General features: G+C 43.2%; 1 protein-coding gene across 2 annotated transcripts in view; it reads left to right on the top strand.

Annotated features, from left to right (window-relative positions):
• Window positions 1-24,452, top strand: part of DOCK1 (dedicator of cytokinesis 1) — a 2,312,292-nt gene that overhangs the window by 1,553,306 nt on the left and 734,534 nt on the right. For both annotated transcript variants that reach the window (XM_069611483.1, XM_069611484.1), the window contains exon 32: window positions 8,711-8,769. In XM_069611483.1, coding sequence (XP_069467584.1) covers window positions 8,711-8,769 — 59 coding nt within the window. The remainder of the gene's footprint in view (window positions 1-8,710; window positions 8,770-24,452) is intronic.

The following is a 24,452-nucleotide window of genomic DNA, read 5'->3' as shown; positions in this document are numbered from 1 at the left end:
CTGCCCCTCCATATTCTGGTTGGTGCCTCATATCCCTCCCCACCTTTCTGACCTCTCCTGCAAAAAAATAAAAAATAATCAAAAAACACCAGAAAAAGGTTCCTTAAGGAACCACCTTTCACAGTTAAAAAATAGAACAAAAAAAATGATCTTAGACTCCATCTACTTTGCATTTCCCAGTTTAAAGTAGTTAGACTCAATTAGATTCTCTAACATTCCCATTAGCATTTTGTGTTATGCTAATGGGAATAATGGACAATTCTATACTAGATAAAAATATAAAAGGACAGAAATATTTTCCTCTAGCATACAATAAGGCCTATAATCGATGGATATTTATAACTATCCACAGTCTCCAGTGTCCCCTTTCGAGGCCATAGATCATTAAAAGACCCGGATGGCACATGCACACCATCACAAAGGCAGCCCTTCTACTCTTTTTAATGTTATATTTGTAACACTCCCTCAATGCCTGCTTTCAAACAGTCACACATCCATCCACCAATCACTTCCAAAAACTGTACATATAACCCTATGAACATATTAAGCTCCCACACACCAACTGCCCCTTAACAATCTTCTACAAATCATTTGCATCTGCATTTCCTTTACTTATACAAACAAATTGTACACAGTGCTCCTATAAATGCACATATACATTGTGCAGTGAGAGGAGTGCATACACAGAAGCGGCACTATGAATGAGCAAGAGCTCATGAGAACCCAGTAGAGAAATGCCAAACTATGCCAAGATGGGACGCCACTGGCTAACTACTGGAGCAGAGGAATCCCAAGGGTGGGGATGCATCTTAACCGTAACATCCCTTTAACAAAGTTTTAACGTATGTCTGTTGTTATCAGCAGCACATGCTGGGGATACAAATCATTGTTCAATTGCCTATGGCATAAGGCTCAACCATGATCCCAGCCCACCCGCACCACCCCTATTATTCACTGCACCTACCCTGCATCCTAGCTCAGTGTCCACTATACCCTAATAATGTAACCAATGGCCAGTGCTCATGGCTTGTAGCCATGCCATGTCTCAGAATCCATGAGGTTTGGGCTTTGGCCATGCAGCATTCCCTAATAAGCAAATCAGAGTACACATTTGCATTTGCCGAGGGCCACATGCTATACCTCAGTCACCAAAGGTGTATCACTATTTGACACTTTTCAAAAAATAAAACACATACACATTTGCAAAACAATCCTTCTACGAGTTTGCTGCAAATTCACAGGTTTTATTTTTTGAAAAGTGTCAAAATGTACGTATATAAAATAGTCATTTAACTTCGCCCCCACTTGACCAATTCCATTCAGATTGTGCCTGAACATTGAAGATCGGGTCTATAATCTTTCTGTAAACATTTGTCCACATTCGCCAAACGGCAACAAAGTTATAAGCCAGCTAAAAATGTTGAGTCCTCCCCTCTAATTTTGCCCACTCTTGACAAAATCCCACCAAACCTTGCACAAACATTCATATCAAGGTCTAAAACCTTTTTATCAAATGGTACCAATTTATAAGCCTTTAAAATACTTTGAGACCCCCCTTCTAATTGTTTTCCCTCTTAACAATACAGCACCACACTTTGCAGCACCATTCAGAGTCAGGTCTAAAATGAAAATCCAAAATTTCATATAGTGTCATTGAGTGGCCCCAAAGATATAAGCCATCCGAAAACTGCTTTTCACCAACTCTGTAATGCAGAAAAAGGCATAGATATTCCCGAACATCTGAGGTGTTTGCGATCATCACATGACTGCCATGGGCATCGGACTGTTTGCGGATGTCGGAGTTGAAAAAACACCAATTATGTTGGCTTTTTATGGCCATATCCCTTCCCACCCTCATCACCCGCTCACTTCTCCAGAGAATTTTTCATTAGTTTGACAAGTGTAATGTGTTTTTTCATATGTTTTTACTGTGCTATCCGTGGACCACGGGCAGTGTTTGCAAATCCAATATGGTGGGCATCTCTAAAACTCTGATGCACCTCACTCTTTTCACCATCCAATCAGCGGGCATGTCTGATGTCCACAGACATCACGCGCCTTCTGGGCCAATAGGAGGCCCGTCCATGGACTGAACAGGGAAGTGAGTCTGTGGACCGAATCCAGATATCACTAATTTCTTTGGACCTACATAAGTACGCTTTCGGGACCAAGCCGCCGCTCCTGTGAAATTTTGTCCAGCTGTTTGGCTGTAGGCATGAGCAAAATATTTTTTCCATTGCGTCTATGGGGAAAAACCACACATTTTGGGATCGCTCTATAACTTTGCCCCCCCTGCATGAAACATCACCAAACTTTGCAGAATCAATCTGACAGGGCCATATACATTTTTGCCATGTTTTGTCCAAGGGGAGCAAAGTTATAAGCTGCCCAAAAAAGTGCTATTCCTATGGGTTGAGCAACTTAACCATAACTACAGGGCTGCTGCTGCAGGCCTGTAATATATAATTTATAATCCAAATCAAATGTTCACATTGTCTGCAGTACCAAGTTCTCAGACATTCATGTCATAACATGAATGCACAATTAAAATCAAGATCTGTTGCCAAGAGCAATTGTAGGCCAATCTTTGGTTTGTTTGATTAGCGGCAGAGAATTAAAAATAACTGCAATGATAAACATTTGAGTCTAATGTCTCTTGCCCAGCATGAAGTTGCTAACTGATCATTTTGGATCACAGACAAATACTTCAAAGGGGCACCAGTCATTTGATTATTTAAAAGCTACTGAATCAATTCAAAATAAAACAATTAAGTGGCGAGATCACAGTAGTACATTTGAATCAATGGCCCCATTTGCATTAATCGTGAGTCCATTCCTTGTCCTTCATCAAACACAGCCTTGGAAAGAGGCTCACACTCTATTTCTTAGCACCAGAGTCCACTTCACATATAGCTTGTCTATCAATGAGGTCATAGATTAATGGAAATGAACAAATTACATTCAATTATTGATTGAATAGCTTCCTCTACTAATTGTACACTCCACAATTGGAGAATCCTCATTGGCCATAGTTTTTAATATGGCAACTTGACCAAGGGCGTAACATGCAAAAGATGTCCAATTTAACAATTGTTTGCCACACTGACCGTTTCAGCCAAGCTATGTTGATGTCATACTTTTATTGTCTAAACTGTGCTATTTTGCAGGCTAAGTGCACATATTGCAAGAGGGTGCTGTACGAGGGATCTATCTCAGGGAGAACATTAAAGCCAATGCCAATGCATTGCATCAATTTTCCTGACTTTGATTTATTGCTGTACATGGATAAATGAAACTTTCCAACAATATAAACATGACGTTGAGGTACATAATGTTGGTGTGGTTGCAAACGCACATTTGAAAATATGCAATTTTAAACAAAAAGGCATTATGTACTGAATTGTTAGCTCAGTGAGTTAGTCACTTACCTCTGATATTTGTGTGCAACATGTGGTCACAGGTTTGAACCCCAGTGATTGCAACTCAGCCCTACATTCTCCTGATGTGAATACTTTTGGGACAATAGCCTATGAGCAAGGAACTTTATAGAGTGTGAGAATCCAAAAAGTGTCTAACCTACTAGTCCCTGGGGATCTCTCTCTGATAGCCAGGGCACGGCCATCGCATTTGGATCCAGACCCTGGGGGTGGACCAGCTTGGGAGGATCACCTGGGTGAGGGGTCATCAGGGAGTGGGGGTGAGCCAACTGATGGTGAGATGCGGTATTCCCCCCTTTCCGTACCCATGATCCCTCCTAATTCATAGGATTCTCTGATTACCCCTATTGTACACAAACACTGGGCCGAGAAAGAGGGTGACTGACATTAACAAGGCTAACCCTTACATATCTCATTGGACATGTCCCGCTAATCAGGTAAGGCAAAGTCAAGCACTTGACTTTAACTACATACATCTGACACCCATTAGCTCTCCCCGCATGGATAAAAGGCGGAACATAGAGACACTCTGAGCAAGGTGGAACATGAGAAGCAGTGGAACTTCCAGGGAAAAGGCGAAAGGGTAAAGAAACCCAGGAGTTCCTTCCTTTGTTGTTGCCTCCAAAGAACCAAAAGAAATATGCGAAGAAGGACAAATACCAGACAAGAAGACTGCATGGTGTTTCGACCCTCCCCGATAAATGAGAGATTTGGGGAGGCAAGGCCAAGCCTGTGGTATTAATCTTGACTTGCGAGTTAAAACGGAATGCACACAGCTGGTGAGTTGGTGAGCAAGATGAAAGAAAGACTGGTGTGTGTTAAGGAAAGATTGAAGTTGCAACAATATTTCTAACAATTGAAGGCTGCACGGGTGTGGATGAAATGCAAAGAAAGGCAGACCTGTGGTGAACTTTAAAAATTACTGATAACTGTGAAGCCAGTGATAAAGAGTAGCGGAGTGGTCCGGCGAAAGGAAGTAGCCCACTCAAACGTCTCAGCGAAAGGTGAAAAGTTTTTATTATAAAGCCACAAAGTTAATTCATTGAACTTTAAAAGCGTGGTATACAAGATTGAACCCGGCAAGAGTGGAAGTGAAAGGTCAATGCTGAACTCTTGTGCTTATGATATTGAACTAAATAGAACAAGAAACACTGGGGCAAATATACCAAGAGTATGAGCTGAAGCGAAAGTTGAAGTGGTTCTGCAGAGGTCTATAGTAAAAGCCTCGCACATTCAAAAGTCTTCGACATCAGGAAAAGGTCTGAGCCCGACTGAGGGAGACCGGAAGTGTGATAGGGTAGGGGAAGGGAACCCCTAATGAATGTAAATAAATCTTGGGGAAGGGAATCCCTGCAGGTGCTGTGATTGAAATGTCCAAGCGGATCCAGGGATACCTATCTGAACTTTTGGTTGAACAGTGAACCTTTTTGTTGAACTGTGAAAGAACTTTTGGAACACTGGGAAAGTGACTTTGACGTGGAAGGCCAGGCGGGCCTCGATCCATGTTGTGAACTGCTTTGATTTGAGAACCTGAGCCTGTGTGTGTCATCTGGTCTACGGGGACCGCCTTAGTCTGTGGTGTCCAATATGGGGAAGGAGAGCTGCCATTCTGATTCTTTATATTCTAACACTGATTTTCCTTTGCATACATTTTCTCCTTAATGTACTTTTTGTATAAGAGATAGGGCAGGCGTTCGGTTTTGTTAGTATAGGCCATTTTGATTTGACAGAGACTGACTAGGACTGTGGTTTCTTTATTATTTGATGGTAGAGACTACTCCCATCTTAGCTATAAGGCCAAGTATGGGTTTTTCCAAACCCCAAGAATTGAATACAAGTTTTACAAATTGTACCTTTTGTGTCAGTGTCATTCTTGCGATACCATGCCTCCCATACAAGAGACAGAAGTCTTAAGTTTATCTGTGCAGCCAGGCACCACATTCTGATGCCACACAGTTCTTCCTTTCCCTTTACTTGAATCCCCACATGTATCCAATCACTCACACCTTTATGCCACTTAATTTATTCAACAATTTTCACAAACACTGCTAAAATGTCATCTGTTCCACTGATGTTTCTCCTTCTGATTAATGGCACTTTTTCTTGTCCAGCTTTCATCCCCAAGAGGATATCTGTAATTTCTCTGACGACTGGAGCTCCATTCGTTAAACATAGATCTGCTTCTGGTACTGATTGGATTTACCTTTGTCGGACTGTTCTTCCTCACTGCACTTACTACATCTTCATACCAACCTTAGACACTCAACACATTGTCCCACCATCCTTTCAAATGGCCTATAACTTTACAACCTAACATGTCGGTTTTGCAAACACATCCTCTTGTACATTGGTTTTGTCGCCTTCCTTGCATCCATCATTTTTAATCTGCCCTCTGTGACGAGATTTCATGACTGAGGATGGAGCCATATGTCTGGAATGACTCTGGATTTGTTGGCACCACCACTCGTTTTGAGGTGCAGGCCGCCAGGATCTATAGGGTTGATCCCCAGACTTGTAACAGCATTTGGGAAAAGGATTAAGTGGACCTTGATGCTGCCATAGTGGGCATCCACAAACCTCTTTATGATGGCTGGAATTCCTGGTTCAGTAAAAGAAAGTATATTCGAGCACTCAACACACAGCCTTGCCTGTGTGCACCCCAACATATTGAAAACCTGAAAGTTTACTCTGTGACTGAAAACAGGAGAGGTCAGTCCACACCATCCACATTAACTCTAGAGTCTCAGAGAATAAATCCAAGAAGACAGCCATCTGTAATATAGCCACAGCTGGCAGAACTGTTGGGTTGACGGCTGGTTGAATGGGAACACCAGTTGAATGTGTTGTTCTCACATCCAGTTGCCAATCCGAGAGCCTTTTCATGTATTTATGCTTGAACGCGCTTGAACCAATTACCTCCAAGATCATTCCCCCACATATGGAAAGAAAATGGAAAAGAGATGTCGACAGTTGTGGGAGTTAGGAGTACAGTGAATAGGCAGCAAGGAGAAAAGACAAAGTAGAGCGAACAATGCAGAAGCAGAGTTGGAAAAGAGTAGAAGAGAGAAAACAATACGAGCTGAGGTGAAGGAGGGACAGTCAATAGCTGAGGAGATGGAGATAGACGATGAAGAGGAGAGAAAGCAGTGGAGGACAGTGAATAAATGATGAGAGGATCACAGGAGGTAGAAAGGAGACATAGCTGTAGAGTTGAGGAGAAATGAGGTGCAAAGAAGAGAGATGGGTGGAGATGCGAGGTGAAGGCATGAGGTATGCGGTGGAGAGGCGAAGAGGCCAGTGAGGGGAGAGGAGGAGTGGAGCAATGGACACTGGAGAGAAGGAACAGAGTTGTGGTGAATCAAAGAGGGTGGATGATGAGAGCAAAGGCATATAAAGAGAAGAGGATAGGCGAACAAGATCCAGCCCCCGAAACCTTGACGCTGATCTAAATCTGTCATAGCTGTTGAAGGGCCAAGCTAAAGCTGGTGGCCTTGGAAGAGAGTATCTCAGTGAACATTACAAGCACAACAAGTTAAGGGTGAGATTCCTGTTCACCATAGGTCGAAGACCACCAAATAGTCTGAAGCCCTTCCCCTCTTCTAAATCATGCAAAGCACCATCGATTGTGTTGCCAGGTCATCAACTGCTCTCGCTGGACCAACTCAACATCCTGATGAGACCAAGGCATGAGAGGCTCTACAAAAATCCAAAACCATAGTTTGGTGCACTTTATATCTCAGAGTATAAGTGACTGTGATGTCGCCGAGGAGAACAAGTTATTAACTGGAAGGAATGAGGACCACCGTCCTAAGAGAAACTCCTTTGTTGTACCCAATGGGGAACCCATACAGTGTGCCCTGTCAAAATGAATTGCCTGTTTTTCTGTTATCCCTAATAATGTGAACCTGAGCTGTGGCTTCAAGTTATCTAGTGATCTCTCAGCTGTGATTCCCCTCGCCCTTTTTGATTTACCTTTGACTATCACCTTTCTAGTCCCTTTTCCACCTCTCACCTTTCATTCCTTTCATCCCTTCCTTTAACCTCTGCGCATATCGCCCATTTCACTTTATTCTGAATTACCTGAAATGTTAGTCCGCCATTGGTTGGTCCTAAGTAATTTGGTGCGAATCTGCATTTAAATGTGTGATTGGACTAGATGGACCTGTAAAGTGTATGTTATTTCTATCTAACTGTGTTTCTATTGTAAGCTTTGGCACCTCATTCCATGAGCAGCATTGTACAAATATAAACATAATACACGTACATTGTGTTTAGTGTATCATGCATACATTTAGATTGCAACATTTAGGGACTGTAATATGTAACTTTGTTCTTATTTGGAACACGTTTGAAGAGTTGAAATCGCAAATTAGCGGTGTTAGCATTTTTTCCTATTAGCAAGGGAGGGGGGGAATCGTTAAATGAATGTATCTGAAGTTGCGAGAGCGCCTTGCCTATCTGCACAGACCACGCTTTAGAAACTCATTTGTCTTTCCCCTTGTGTGCAATTTTCTAATAAAACAACAAAAGTTATCCCCCTGAGGAATTTGTATTTTGTAATTCTAAATGAAATGGCTCCATTGTTAGGTTAATTGGTGGTGTCAGCGAGCAGGGTATGGGAATTCAGTGCTGCATGTTTTATGGAATTTACATTCTCACAGAAATGAGCTATTTTAAGTGGTAACTGCATCCCATGTTAAGGGTGTCACGCTATTATAATTGGAAATTCTACATCAAATTCATCTTCATTTCCCCTCATTGTTTTGGTTTCTGAAGTACTTTCTACAGGGGCATTATAATCATAATCGGTGCACTTTCCAATGTACTGTCAAATCTGAAAACATTGTTCTTCTCTGCATATAGATTGTGTATAGTTTATGTTTAATGTAACGTGTCTGTCTACCACCACTGTCAATATCTTGGTCTGTCTCCGTTTCTAGCACTGTCCATCTGTCTCCTTCTCACTCACATTATTTCTTAGCCCTCTATCTGATTTTGTTTTTCTCTTTCTTTGTCCGCTTTGCTTTCCTTCTTTTAATTGCACTTTCACTGTTTTGCACATCGCTGCCCTTCCTTTCTCCTCCTCAATTTGACTCGTTCAGCCACTTTGTTGGGTTCTCATCACTCGCGTCCACACGCTTTTCTGCTCCTTCCCTGTATTTTCCCCTGTAAGAAAGCGTTCAGGCTAACCAACTAATTAGAATAATGTATTAAATGACTAACAAAAACCAGAAAAGAACAAAATGACTGAAAAGCTGTGCTTATTTTTAAAGGTACGGTGACATGAGGCGGCAAATCGGTTTCGAGATCAGGGATATGTGGTATAATCTTGGTAAGTATTCAAGATGTTATCTGGTTGGATACAATGTATACCCGTGTCTTTCTTGGATAGCTAGATAGGGGCATTGCAATTGCTAAAAGGCCACTGCATGCTGCATTACCAGCAGCTGCATGCAGGTACATTTATTTCAATGTAACAAAGAAATTCCCAAGAATCGTTGGCAGTAACGTAAGAGGGACACTGGCCTTCTCCAATGATAGCCATGTTGTGTTATTCCAAAACCATTGCAATGTAACGTGATGTATGGCTTATTCATACAGTTACCTGAATTAATTAACTTGAAACTTCATCAGGATGGACCATTGCTGGGCTTGGCTCATTGGGTGACAGGCCCATTCTAAACAAAAGTCACTTCAGGGAGCCTGAAATGCTCTTCGTTACACTGCTGAGCGGAATAGGACATCTTTCCATGGTTGTGCATTCAACTATCCACTTTACTAGATAACTAGATCGCCTGGTACTAAGCCTCACAGACAGTTTAAATGTCCCCGGCATATAACTCTCATTGTCTGCGCTCTCTCGTATGTAAGCACTGGAATACCGAACCCAGGACCCACTTACAGATTCTCCATCTTATTATATACCCTTGAAATGGACACTGACTGTTAACTTTTTAATGTGCTTAAAGTATTTTTGATATCATCCATAGAAGACAACGTTTTTGGTGGATTAATTCATAAATTGTCCAAATGTGGAGGAAACTCTTTCACACCGTGGTTGCGTTGGCTACAGTCTGAAATCATAGACCCAACGGTTTCTGTTGTCATAGATGATTCTGAGCAATGCACAGGTTTACAAGGAAGCCCTTTATCAAGGCGTACATTTCTGTTGGCTCATGTTAGCAAAGTAACCAGGGGGAGCAGTGATCCCAATAACAGGGTGATGCTCTGTAGTGGTAAAGCCTGGACAGAGTGCTGTTCAAGCTTCAGTCTATGCTTCGGGGCCCTCTTTCTGTTGCTTGATTAATATGAGACCAAAACAATTTACGCCCTGATAAAGCAAATGCTTTAGGTGTGAAACACATAGCGTCATCTCTGACAACGTTCAAGAGGCATGGACACTAAATGTCTATCTGTCTCCTTCAAGATGGATTGAAGTGCCAGCACATGCTAGCACTGTAAGCAATGCACAAGGGCACATCATTCTCTGGCTCAAAAGCATTCTGCCGCATATCCTAGTCTGGTTAGAACCCTCGCTTGTGAAGAGTATAGCCCCAGGATATGCAGGTTTAACCTCTCCTGCAATAGTTTAATTAATATTCCTCCCCGTCCATTAGTTATAATAATATTTCCGATGGGTGGCCAATAACACATAAAAAACACCCATAACATACCACTTGTAAGGGTGCAGAGGTACGAGTCTGACACACTGGTGGCTGGCAAATACTTTTATTGGATACGAATAAGGAGGAAAAACCCTGACTATCCCTAATTCTAAGATGGGTGTCCCTGCCTCAACTAAAAATACTATGGAATCTGTCAGGATGTCTATAGTAAGGAATTCACCGTCCTGTGTCAAATTCCTATTTCATTCCCTTCCACTTTGAGTTAAACCACAATTTAGGTGTTTTCAGCAGCTCCACGTTGAGACTGTGGGCTGGCTGGATGTCTCTCTTCCACAGGTTATAGTGCAGTTTGTAAACAACATAGAGTTCCAGGGTCACCAGGTTGCTCAAAATCACAGTTCACAAGAAATGTTACTTTTTTTATATCATAGTTGTCTTCACTGTTATTACTTTGGCATAGAAGCTTCTTCAGCTTTTTGGGCCAGGGGGATTAATCCCTGCCCTCTGGTCCCAGTTCATTGTTTTACAGTGATTGCTCCCTCTACCTAAACTTTCTCGGGTTTCTGGGTTTTCAAGTCTTCGGGGGAATGTCTCCCTTCCTCAGGCTTCTGAAATAATAAAATGCTTGCTTGGGAATGTGTCCCTTCCCCGGCCTTCCTCATATAATACTTGCTGGGGAATGTCTCCCTTCCCCGGCCTTCCTCAGATTCTGAAATAGTTGCTGGGGAATGTCTCCCTTCTCTGGCCTTCCTCAGACTTCTGAAATGACATAATACTTGCTGGGGAATGTCTCCCTTCCCCAGGCTTTTTGTTGGCTTTTCAAATTACACAATGCTTGATGGGGCAATATCTCCCTTCATTAGAATGGTGTCCAATCTATGGGCACTCCCGTCCCCTGCACACAATAAGGCTGAGTAAACAGCTCACAATTGTCCAATTGAATAATTTTTTCCTTTAACAAAAAGATTGCTTCCAAAATTAAGGAGAAGATATATTCAAACAAAGATTTTCTTTATTTTTCAGAGGTCAGTCAGTTGCTATACACGTTTCGGGGACCTTTCCCTTTCTTCAGAAGCTGAACTGTCTATCATGATTACACTTTCAGTTTCACATTTATTGATAACAACAAAAAATAGACATTTTACTCTTCATCAGCCACAGGATTATTGAAGGCTCCAAGAATAATGAAATGCTTTATATATTTTCAAGTGTTTTATTAAACATTTGGGCTTACTCAATTGTGTGTTTGCATGTGTGTTCATAATTATCACAATTTATCAAAACAATGCATCAGTGCAGTGTTATTCTCAACAATGATCTTAACCTTTTATCACGCCCTCACGAAAAATCAGCATCCTTTGCTTTTCAGAAATACCAAACAATTTTAAACAATTATAAACGTTTCTGCTTGTTGCATCTAGGTGCAATAAAATCATAAAATCAATTGGCATGCTAAAAGTAACATTATATTCCCACTTTGTCAATAGCTCTGAAAATAATTGCTTCTAAATTCAATTATACTGCAAAATCTGTTTGTATAAGCTTATAAAGGTACAGACTAGTCTGTGTTATGTTCTGTGTGCAGTAGTGCTATGTTCTCACTACTTAGATGACCTCTGGGCTAAAACTTCTCAATAAAAAAACACTTCTAGGGCTAGCAGTTTCAACGCAACATATGCAGAACGGATTTTCCTGTACCCCATCACATTTGAGATCTGTCCTGCATTTGGTAGGCCTCTATTCAACCTCAGGAAAACAGAATCAAAATGCTCCTGTGTTCCTCTGTTCGCACCCAGGGAAGGGGGCTCAGCCAATCAGGTGTCTGGAAATGCAGGCGAAACCACACAGTGTACCACCCGCATTTTCCAGCCACCCAAAGCCCTTCCCTGGTTGGCGCCATCTTGATTGTGGGAAGGCAACAGGGAGTCTCTCCCTGTTGCCGCCCTTTACCCCACCCTGACCCACCCCTCCAAGACATCCCACACCCTTCCCCGCTTACATGCTGAACCAGAGCTTTGTGCTGCAAGCCGCCATGAAAATAGAAAAGGGAGTACATCCCTTTTCTATTTACTATGGCAGGGGCCATCTTGTTTATTTGGTTTTCATGGGAGATTGGGTTTACGCAACACGCACAGAGCCTATTTCTCCCATGAAAACAAAAAAAGCAAGATGCACACCAGACGGAGCCATATGGTGTGAAAAGCAGTCACCTCCTTGTTAGGCGAGGTACATGGCCGATAATGGCCCACAGCCCTCACAGAGAGCTGGCCGGCTGTTACTGGCCATGTACTCTCCTCGACGGGGCAAAAGTCCTATTCACCTTCAGGGAAAACAGAATCAACAAGCTAGGTTTATTGTCTCTTTGCAGTTTGGAACAGGATGTTTCAAATGCACGTGTGGCACTTCTGTGTTTGTAAGGCTTAATGTGGCATACCGAAAATGTGGCCTGGTTGGATTCAACTAGGACTCCCATCTGCCTGCAGGCTTCTAATTAGCTGGTCCTGCTGTTATTCCTCCCACTCAACCCTTGCTGACCGTCTTGTCTGCCAGACGTAAAAAGATTCTGTGTTGTCTCATGTCTAATCCTCTCGCAGACTCACCATCAACTTGTATACACTTGACTTTAATCTTATCTAAGAATGTGTGTACTCTCTGGTCCATTTAATATTCTTTCTTTCGTGGGCCTTTGGCTATTTGTACAGCATGTTTTTGAAATTTAAATGCAGGTTGCACCATGCTTGGTTTCCAAATGGGCATTAACTAATGTAGCATACAATAGTTCAGGTTTGCTGCTCTTAAATCCTGCATGGATCTTAACTAATTAAACACAAAATCTGCTTATTCTTTTTGATTATAGCTCGGCTTCAACTCCCCTTACTTGCTAAAGAGGGAGCTCCTTTTCCCTCTCGCCCATCATCCCTACCGACCTCGCCACTGCCTTCAGTGATGATTAATGTAATTGTATATATTTAAATAGTACCCCTCTTTGCTTTGATGCACTTGCTCCCTTAGGTTAATGTTACCTCTGTAAGTCACTGGTTTGCTTATATCTTTTTTCTTTTGTTTTGTCCCTGGTATGCGTCTACCTTTTTTAGACCCTCATATACTGGTTGACCACTTGTTTTCATCGTTGTGCTATTATACAGATACCCTTCAGGGGAATGCCTCCACCATCTGTAAATGTTTTGCTGTTGGTCATTTCTGATCGATAATGATATCCCTTTTCAAATAAATACAAATACAAAACAATGGTAACCATCTTTATGGGGTAAAGCGTGATACGTTCTTACAGTTGTTTCAAGTGTTCAAGGCCACATGTAAATCATTGGCAATTGCATTGCAAAGGGTTATTTGTGTCTACTCCGAGAAGCCATGCTCTCCACACCTTCACATTCACCTCATTTACCCACTGTGGCAGGGGTCAGGCCCCCCTCCAAAAACCAGCAGCAGCATACTGCTCACCATGGTAGAGACTGGGGCACACAATTAAGAGGTTTTGCTGCCTTAGCTAGCCTCAGTGTGGGCTATGGCACTAAACCGCTGTTAATTGTGTTTTGTCCTTTCTACACTGGTTCGAGAGTGTTGTCCCTGTTCGGTGGGGAGTGGGATCTCACCACCACAGGTTCTTGGTCCTTTTGGGTCAGAACTCCGAGTTAATGCCTCCTGTTTTTCCATCGCCAACTTGATCACCCTCGTTTCAGTTCTTCCTTGTCTCTGGACTCTCCCTTACTCAAGCTCTGACATCTTCTGACAAAGGGCTCCATTGGTGCCTTGTATGGAATAAGGTCAGGTTTAGTGCTCCCTTTACTTTTTGATTCTGGAGGAGGAGGGGGCCCAACACCCCATCATGGATATGAGTCTCTGGAACATGTGTATGTCAATGACTGGTTAATATTGCTAGGTCATCAGGATGCCTATTTCCCTGTGCCATTCCATCCCAAGCACAGGAAGTATATGCAGTACATGGTTGGCAATGCCCACTACCAGTTCTCGTTCCTGTAGCTCGGTGTTCCATCAGCATCAAGGGTCTTCAGCAAACTGTTGGCAGTGGATGAACCAGGTCTCTTGAGGGAGAGGATTCATGTCTTCCCCCTACCTTGATGGTTAGTTAATTTGGTCCCGCACCCAAACCTGGAGTCCTGTCCAGATCCTTTTTTTACTACACTTCCAGTTTTGTGGACAGTTTAGGTTATTCCCTGAGCTTTAAGAAATCTCACATTTTGGCATCCCAATCAAAGTGGTAATGGACACCTGCCTGCCTAGTGCTTTTCCTCCCAAGGGTCGGGTGTTGAAGATTCTTAACCAGGTGCAGGTTTTCCATTCCCAGAAGCTGGTCCAGGTGTTTGCCTTACTTAGTCTTCTGTGCCTCCTGGCCTCCTGCATCCTGGTGGTGCAGGAGGCCTGGTTGAGGATGAAGTTTCTAAAGTGGTTTCTTCATTGTCAGTGGTCTTAGTTTCAGGGTTCCATGTCAGACTGTTCACAAGTCTGAGATAATGAGTCTCAAGATCTTGTATTGTGGATCCTGAGAGAGAACTTTCTGAGAGGGCTGTTGATTCTGCAAAGCTCGCTCCAACTGTGGTGTCATGGACACGTCACTGAAGGACTGGCACACTCACCTGTTGAATCCTATAGTGAGCGGACCTTGGACAGAAGCTCTGTAGCAAATTAATTTGATGAAGCTGGGGGCGATCAGGCTGGCCCCGTTTGCCTCTTCCCCTCTGTGCAGGGCTTACGTGTCCTGGTCTTGATGGGCAACACTGTGGTTATGCACTACTTCAACAAAGGGGTGGCGTGGGGTCACTGCCTCTGTGCAGAGAAGCAAAGAGACTGTAGTTGTTTGCTCTGGAGAATGGGAATGAGGTGTCTCTGATGGTGGTCCATCCATTTGGGACAGAGAACATTGTAGCAGAGTTTGGAGCAGACAGACTTCGGCCTCCAATGAGTAGGAGCTCTGCCAGGAAGTTCTGGAGGAGATAGTCACCTTGTGGGGACTCCTCAAGTATACCTCTTCTTTGCAGTGTGACCAGGAACTTTGAGTTGTACTGCTCCAGAGATTTTTTTTCTGCAGGGGATGTCTGGTGAACATGGTGACTGTCGAATGGAACATTGATGATCTCTATGTGATCCCGCTGATCCCGGTCATCCTGCTGTTTCTCACAATCAGCCACTCCATCTCAGAATGCTACAAACTGGCCAGGAAGGATGTGCATGAAGAACTCTGGGCTCATTCCACTATAGGTGGGGCTGCCAAACCTGCCCTGAAAGTGGTGTCCCTGCTTTGATATCTACCAGGCGACCATGTGGACGTCACTGAAAATGTTTACCAAACATTACTTTCTGGATAACCGGTCAGAGCAGGAGGCTCATTTGGCTGAGCAGTATCCAAATATTGCTGGTATATGTTGAGCTTTCTTGCTCTCCTCACTCCTCAGATACTGCTATGGTAGCCTATCAAAAATCTAGAGACTGTGGGAGAAAGGAATCCATTGAAGAACAAATTACTTACCTCTCTGTAATGTTTGTAATTAATGATTAGCCCTTCCTCCTGCTGATTCTAAATCACCCTCCCAACCTGCCCCTCTTGGTGGGTAGCTTGTATGCATTGCCTGTTCTATGATTCTTCTGCTGCCGAGTGCTAGGGAAAAGGCAGAACCAAGGTCATGGTTTGCAGCGGTTCTTTATGTCCTTGCCCCAACGTCATGTTCGGCATAAGGCTGAGGGGATGTAAAACTGTGCTGCACTCACGGGTTGCACAGAATTCTTTCAAAACAGCTAGCACTGAAAATAGAATTTGAAAGATGAGGAATCAGTGGTTTAAAGGACAAATCCATCAGAAATAACATTACTGAGAGTTAAGTAATTATTTCTTTGCCTTGCGGAGTAGTCCATGTTCTTTGAAATCTGTTAGTAATAAGAAGCTTTCAAGAATTGAGTGTGGGGTAATGCTATTAACCCTCTGTGTTTATTCTTGTATGTTATTAAAGATCCTGGCTCCATAGTATAAACTGCCTAATCAAATACAAACTTCTTAATATGATCCTATATCTTTGGTAACTGAGGTAATCTACTACTACTAGTGCTGGAGGTAGTTCTCCCATCATGCACAGTGAGTTGCGATGGAATAATGTGTTAAACAATGCATGAGGGGGGAATTGTCACAGCAACAATGAATGCGCATTAACATTTGCGGTTGGTGTATGATGAGGGAATCAGTAGGAGCTGCCACATTCCTCCTCCATCTCTCCTCCCAGGGCCTATTGTCTTTGTCAATTGAAAGAACTGCAATGCCTGACAATGCCCCTTAGCCCTCATTGCCGGGCCCACCATTGTCACCGCTTTAATATTCTTATCCGATAAAGTATCCTGTTAAGGATTTCAATCAGGCAATACACCGAGGTCTCGTCTAGCATGTAATGCACAAATTAAATACTTATTTATTGTGTCTATAGCTTCAATATTCTGAGTGATATACCACTCATATCACACCCTTCTCAAAATACCTCCCAGGTCACACTAGACCAGGAATCAGGCTGGTTGGTAAAGGAATTAATTATTTATTTATTTGAATTTAAAATCACATGTTTTAATATATAGGGGCAGCAATCACCAATGTGGTGACAATACAAATAAGAAAGTAAATAAAGCAGTTGAATTCACTTATATCAATACTGAAGATAAAACGCTAGGAAAAGAACAGTTTTGGCTTGTAGAAAAGATAGCCTTTAAGTTAAGATTCCCCCTGCAAAGTTCTCAATTCACAAATGAGCAATTCTACACAGATGTAAGTAAGCAGCAGGTATTCAGGGATCAGTAATATAGAGCAGTGTATAGGGTTTGAATACGATCTTCCCTTGCAAACAAGAGGGAAAACGTTTTTGGAACTTTTACACCTTTAAAATGACAGTTGAAAATGGCTGAGAAAAACAATGAAAAGTGTGCTAAAATCCTTAAATTGATATAAATTCCTATGGGAGCAACACTACAAAGATTGTAACAAACATGAGCTATAATATGAGCAACAGAACACACTTTGAATCAGAATGGAAGTTTGGAAATACTTTGAATGGGAAAATACATGTGTAAAACATTTGCAAAAATGTGAATTCCCGCCTAATTTTCACTATGCAATTTTTAATAAAAAATACAAGGAGGTAGCTAAGGGTCTTAGGTTTAACTCAAAGTTGAAATTAAGTCTCTAGCTATAAAATTGAAGAAGTTATGCAAGTTTAAATGAGAGGCGTTTTTAAGAACAATGAACAGAGAAAGCAGAAATTTGGTTTTAAAATGACAGATTGGTTTTATTTAAACTAACTTAATGCTAAGAAAATGAAGAATGCCACCCGCGAATCTCCACAATTACGCACGGCTGATTGTAACCCTTCACGTGGCGAATACTCCGTTTTTCTTTTAGGGGAATTACTTTATTTAATCCCAAATCACTAATGGTTTATGGACTAGTAAAACAAATGAGAGAAAATCAGCGCTAACACTAGGGATTACCAACAGGGCTGCAAGAATGGTTCTAACAATATAAGAGGTTCTTAAGTTAAAGATGGGATAGGTTGAGAGATGGGGATAGAACAAGGTAAGACAAGATATGCTATGGTTTACTATGATTCCTATTTATACTTACAGTCCACTTTAATTCAAGATTGGACCGTCAGAGTTCAGGTCATCCGGATCGGATCTACAGACAGCAGGGCACTTCTGGCGGGATAGTCAGCTGGGTGGTTCTGGTCAATTGGACTGGCCCTTCTAGTCACTGGACACTGTAGATCAGTTGACTGGTGACTTTCAGCAGGCAAGTCTTAATGTTAGCAAGCCAGACTGGATCAGAATTAATTCCCTTAAGTTTGGGATGGTTCAGGATTTGGGCCTAGCTGAAGAAGAGTTCAGCAAATTCAGAGGCCTTAGCTTTTCAAAGAAGTTTGGAATTCACGAACATGAGGGAGAATTCTGGAACAGAGCGTCACACGGAAATCAGGATGGAGTCAGGAATCAGTGTCTGTCTGTGTGTTGTGAGGTTGTTATGATGCTTACCCCCGGGGAACCAGACTAGGTCCAGCAACCCCGGAAGCAGGCATCAAGTTATTTTGAACAAGCCCAAAAACCCCTGCTAGGGGCTGTTTGGGTGCAGTCTTGGCGCCTATGGCGCCAGGCTCATATGGAGAGTCAGTCCTGGCGCCATAGGCTCATAGAGTAGAACTTACCTGATGCAGACCATGCTGCAAGCTTACCTGATGCAGACCATGCTGCAGAGCTCCAATCCAAATGAGGCTTGGAAGGGACTATTTTACCTAGGGACTATTTTTTACTCGGGTGGGGCTGGGGTGAAATACTTACCTGGGACTACTTTGGAGGCTATTTAAACCACCCCGAAGAGCAGCACACGCTTTGCGTTATTCTGCATCCAGCAGCGTAACGCTCACCGTGTCTGCAAGCCTGCATCCAGTCTTCTGCCACGCCCGCCTCGAGTCTGCAGCTCCTAGAAAAAAGGAGGAACAGAAGGAGAAGAGGTTAGAATAAGAGCAAAACCTTCGATCCTTACCTGAATTCCGGATCCATCCACCTTCGAACTGGAAGAAAGAAGCATTTTACGCACGTCGCCTCACCTGCTGCAGCGCCGCGCTGAACTCACCGGCCTTTGCAGCATCCTCCCGATCCACTGCATCCTTCTGCACGTTCCCGCCGCACTCTGGCACCTAAGGGGAACACAAGAACAGCAAAGGTGAGCCAAGGGAATAAACAGAGGCAATAGTAACTACCCCCATAGACTTACCTGATTAACGCCGGCGGTACTATTCCTCTTCACGGGTCAGCGCAGTCTCCATTGCAACCTCGCCGTACCCCGGCCCCTAAGGGGAACAAAAGGACAACAAGGTGAGACGAAGGAACAAACAAGGGGAACTCTTCTCACCACAATAGACTTACCTAATTTTACCGCCGGAGGCATTATTCCCCTAACTTCATATTTTCTCTCCACACCTGAATAAGGGCGCAAGCCACAGGTTACATTCTGGCCTTATTTTATTGAAATGTGTAGGATAAGCCAAATCCTTACCTGAACTTCGTCAGCTACCACGAGGAACTCTTCGCTGGGGTCAAGCTGCAAACTGCAAGGAATCGGACAAGAGTGAAAGTCAGACATGTGAACTCTTACGAACTACATAGTTTTCGGAGTCAATATTGTTCTGGAACTCACTAATTCCTTCGAGCCAGTGAGGCAACTGGTTATCAACGCGCCCCTGCGCTCAATGCAGGATGGAGAGCTCATCTTTTCAAACCATCAGGTGAGACTATAAGAGGGGACATCAAAGGTGATCTGTGGGGAGAACAGCGGGGGGGTCTTACGCTCAACCCCACGGGTGGCTAATTCCCCTTCTCCATTTACAGAAGAATATTCCTACGGGCCAAGCAAACGAAGCTAGGTGGGCCAGTCCAGTCCATCTCGGCCCTACGCGTCACATTGGTGGAGACCGCAGCTGTCCAGTTCAGATCTACGCCTCTGTGGGAGCCAGGTGAGCGTAACAGAGGTTCCCTTATTTATCATGCCAAGTTACATCACTCAGTTTATTATAGGGGCAGACTTACAACCTACACCCCCAAGGCTCTGATAGGTCAAAGGCACTTACCTTTTTCTGGTTGGAAGCCTGAAAGGGCTGTCATATTTTATGATGTGACTTAGGAAACTCCCACAGTTCTGAGGACCAAAATGTAACTTTCCCCTCAAATATATATTTCTATAATTATGCCCTCTAATAAAATTGGACACATACATTGCATATTTTGTGGGTTACATTTACATCCAACTCCCACGTCCGTGAGACCTGGCTTTGTCTTTCTGCGGAATTTTGCCAATTTTAAACATCAATATTTGGCCTAACAATTCCTAATTCGGTACATATCTGTGCAATCTCCCCTAGTTACACGGGTATACAATATTAGATTTGCAGCATCAATAGTCTTTTTGCAATTAGTGGTTTTTGTATAACTTGTGTTCCTTTTGCAGTATAGTGTTCAATCATGTCTTCAAAGAGAGAGCATGCAATTAGATTTACAGCTCTCAACTTTTAGATTTATCCTCCTTCTTGTGGCAAAGTTAAGTCTTTAAAGTTTAATTACAAATAGGCATTTAACCACCAAAAGTCCTTAGCAGTTTTTTTTTTTTACTGTTCTTTCAACTGGCAACAGCTGTCAAATTCCTTTGATCAAGGTGGGGGTCCTCTTCCTTGAAAATGAAGTTTCCTGCCCCTCCCATGTAGGGATGAGTGTTCAAGCCTGCCATTGTCTTTGGCTAGGGCCCAGACAAAAGTCTGAGGAGTTCTTTGTCATGTGTATGCGAAAACCTCCCAGCAGCAATTAGTCCTTTCCTGCCAGCAGTGAGGTGTCACCCATTGTCAGATCAGAATTAAATAGTTAATTAACTCAAAACTGGGTTTTCACTTTAAGTTACCTACATCTTTCATTAAAACATATAAATGACACAGTTTATAGGTGGATTTTGACATTAGCAATCCTTTGACATTTCTTACAAAATTAGGCCATTCAAACATGCATTGAAAAAGGGCGATTTTGCACTTCCTTCCTGAAAAAGCACATTAAACTGTGTCCTATAATTCAGATTTTCCTCTACAACACACACATTTTATTCAGCACCAGTTCTTTCCTTGAGTGCTGGGATTTGTCTGCAGTCTGGATATATGTTGAAGTTTCTGTCTGCACAGCTGAAATTGTTACATGTGCCATTTTTAGCTGCATTTTTCCCGTGGAACTGAAAACAAATGTTGTTGGGCTGGTTTTTCATGAGATACATTCCTTAGCTGCTGTCAGTCAATGACTCCCAGCTCCTCTGAGCCACACTGGATGATCTGTAATTTCAGTACCCTTTTAATTTGATTCACTGGAAAATAAATGGATCTAGCGCCAAAACAGCACTTTGACGGTTGAAAAGCTACATTTTAAAAGGCATTTTCGGTTTTTGGCACAGTTCTGCTGCCTTGCTCCATGTTGAATGTGACAAAACCCACTGGCATACTCCTGCAGTGATCATTCTGGTTTTACCCTCCCCACCCATTAACTGTGTTGGCAGGGCTGAAGCCTTTCCTTGGTTGTGACCCAAATGCAGTTTTGCAGATTTTTGCGCGCGCAGGAGTTAGCACATCCATTTTGGCTGTTTCTTTCTCCATTTGTAAAGTGATGCAGTGGGGCACATGGGGATGGGTCAAAATATCCCACAATCCAATCGTCGATAAAAATGGACTCCAGACTACGTGACATTTTACCATCATTAAATCAAATTTGTAAATATAGTTCTTCAGTACGACCATCTTTCATCAACCAGGGCTCATGCACCCCAAATTTATTTGGGTAAGCCATCAGAAAAAAGTTATCACACACTGATCAGTGGAATCCATACACACAAATGCTTCTTTTTCACACAGACTTCTGCAAACGATGGTGAGTTTTGTGGTTCACTTAACTCATACAATTGGCTTGAACTGCATTATGGCACTAGTTTTCATTGCTCATGTACACCCAATCCACCAATCTCTTGATTGTATGCCTGTCCTTACTGCCCCCCGCTGCCACCTGCTCTCCAGTGCCCTGGGTGCCTTGGAAGGTTTTAAACCATATACCCCCCCCACTTCAGAGGAGGTTTCAGTTGTGAGCCAGCTGCTGTTTGAGAGGATACAGCGGTAGAACAGCGGCCTCTGTAAAAAAGCACTGCTTGCTATGAAGGCCTGATGTACAGTAGTGTAAAAGATAGATTTCTAATATGCAATCTTAATTTTTCTGTGGTGATGGTGTGCTTTTTGTTGTGATGAATCTGGACTATATAACTATTCAACCCTTCTCCCTAGAGGGGAGCCACCCGCTTTGAAGCTAGGGTGGTGGGCCCTCTCAGTATGACCCTCCCCAGGGGTCTGGGCAAGTGGGTTCTCACCTAAAGTGACTCCCCTCTCTGGGACAAGGACTCCCGTTCCGGTAAGAAACTCCCAGTCCAGATTACATTGTCCGCCTGCATGGTAGTTGGAAAGATTGTTGCTACTTCTGTTTTGAATCCACCCAACAGTGATGTTTCTTCATTCTCTTAGGCTTCAGGTAATGCTGTATCCCGCCTGAACTCTACAGCCAAAGTGCAGCAACAGACCCCTTTTATTTGTGATACGGTTTAGGACTCTCCCACTATTGACATTTCTCCAATCTTGTTGGTATCAGGTAATACCGGATCCCGCCTGAACCGCCATAGTCAAAGAAGAACAACACACCCCTTTTGTTTGTAATGCTGTACATAAAACCATGAGGGTCGTGGAAACAGGAGAGAATCCTACTATGACAAATCCCTCGTTTGAGACTATAGAGGTGAGCCCGCTAAGCAAGACCCTCCCTAGGGGTCTTGGCAAGAGGGACTTCACTGTGAGTGACTCCCCTATTGGGGACAAGGACTCCCATTCCAGAATGGAACTCTCAGTCCAAACCACCTCATCTGTATATATGGATATGGAAAAGACTTTGAAATATCATATAACGACTATATTCCTCAAAGATCCTTCTTTATTTCTCTTGGCTACAGGTAACGCTGAACACCGCTGGAATGCCATGGTCAATGAAGGACACCTTTCTGTTTATTTCTGTGACCTGTTTAAGAGGAAAACTTATTGTACAGAGAAGAGAGACTCTTGCGGAGGTATAAGAACAGCTGCGCAGAGACTAGCCTCTGCATCATTGATGTCCTGGTGGGTCAGAGTTATGCTGGTCCGCAGAGAGGGTGAGCAAAATGTTAACCAAATGCCTGAAAGTTGGCATTCTGCCTGTCCAAGGAGCCGAGGTCTGAGAAGAGGCGGAGAAACCCGAGTGTGCAAACACTGTATGAACATTGTGAATAGCGGTTGGAAATGCTATCAAGGTTATGGGAGCCGGAGAAACCAAAGTCTGAGTACCGTAGGCAGGGGAAAAGAAAGAGACATGAACACTTTGAATTATGGCTGAGAAAGCCACAGAAGTTTCAAAAGTTTGGCAAACCAGCATGGACAGCCGCCCTGTGTGAAATAATTTGGGTGAAAGAAAAACAACCTGTCTGAGGATTACACGAATTTGGGAAGAGTCCCAACGCCTCGAATGTTGAAGTACTTTTATTGCCAAGCATCTTGGAGGAATGGAATTGTTCACATCAGGAGATATTTTCGGTGTGAAAAGGAGAGAGTGAAACCCATAACTTGATAGAAAGGCTGGGAAGCATATCCTGCTGTGTAAAAAAGAAACTTTGAAGACTGAGACAAAGTCAATTATAAGTTGGGCCCGGCAAAAGCCATGCTGAGGGTACTGTACAAATCCTCCCCTTCTTTGCCTTTTACAATGTTTTTCTAAAGTGGTAGGGCTAGTTAGTTGGCTAGGATTCAGAACGCAGAATTTTATTTTGTACTTTAATGTGCACCCTTAGCTTTTGTTTTAGCAACTTCTCTCTTAGTGTTAGGGCTAGTGGGCATTTTGGTTATTTTATTTTTAATGAAAATGAAAGCTAATTGAACATGGCCCCTAATCATCTGAGTCCTTCTTCTGGTTCACCACACCATGCAGAGGCAAGCCTCTGATGGGAAGACGTCCTGGAGGGACGGTGCCATTCTAGACAGCGGAGCCAGCGGTAATGTGGAGAGCAAACAAAACCCTCACAAGGTGCCGGAAGGTTGCATCCTGATCGTCAAAGAGGCCTGGGTCAAGAAGGAGACTGGGATGGTAAAGTAACCGTCTCACCTGGCAGCACAACCACATGGAAGCTGTGCTGGGCCGGGCGCCTGTTAACTGATGTTGAGACCAGCCTGCAGCAGAGAGGACTAATCCCTGAGGTTTGCACGAGAAGTGCAATAGCTGCCAAGCTATCAAAGGGAATTGAACGCTCCCGAAGAGGTAACACCGTGGAGAGGGGCGATCAGTGACCCTCTAGGCTGGGTAGGCTGCAAGTGTTTCTGGAGCCAGATACACCTGAATAGAGACAAAGAAAGCCTATCGGAGAGCCCTGGGAAATGGACAAACATTGACACGCCAGGCTGGCGAAGCCACAAGAGTTACAGGAGCGTGGAAAACCCAAACCAGTAAACGCCTTATCGAGGCCCTACTAAAGCTAGCCAGATAGCAGGCCAGAGGACTTTGGGGGAGTCCTGGAAACAAGATCCAAGGCTAGGAAAGCTGCTCGGGTTACATGAGCCAGATAAAACTGAAGAGAGATAAAACAAGCCTGTCTGAAGGCCATATGACTTTGGGGGAGTCAAAGAAACCTAAAAAAAAACTGGAAGGATTGAAGGGAGAGTGAACCTTGACTGTTCCAGTCCTCAAGCATAAAATTGGATTATTGGTAAGTACCAAGTTGAGATTGATCTAGTTGTGTTACAAA

Source organism: Ambystoma mexicanum, chromosome 8, assembly GCF_040938575.1.
Source record: "Ambystoma mexicanum isolate Mex_15411 chromosome 8, UKY_AmexF1_1, whole genome shotgun sequence".
Taxonomy (NCBI): domain Eukaryota; kingdom Metazoa; phylum Chordata; class Amphibia; order Caudata; family Ambystomatidae; genus Ambystoma; species Ambystoma mexicanum.
Note: the sequence above shows the minus strand (reverse complement) of the source record. Positions and strands in the feature narration are given on the sequence as shown.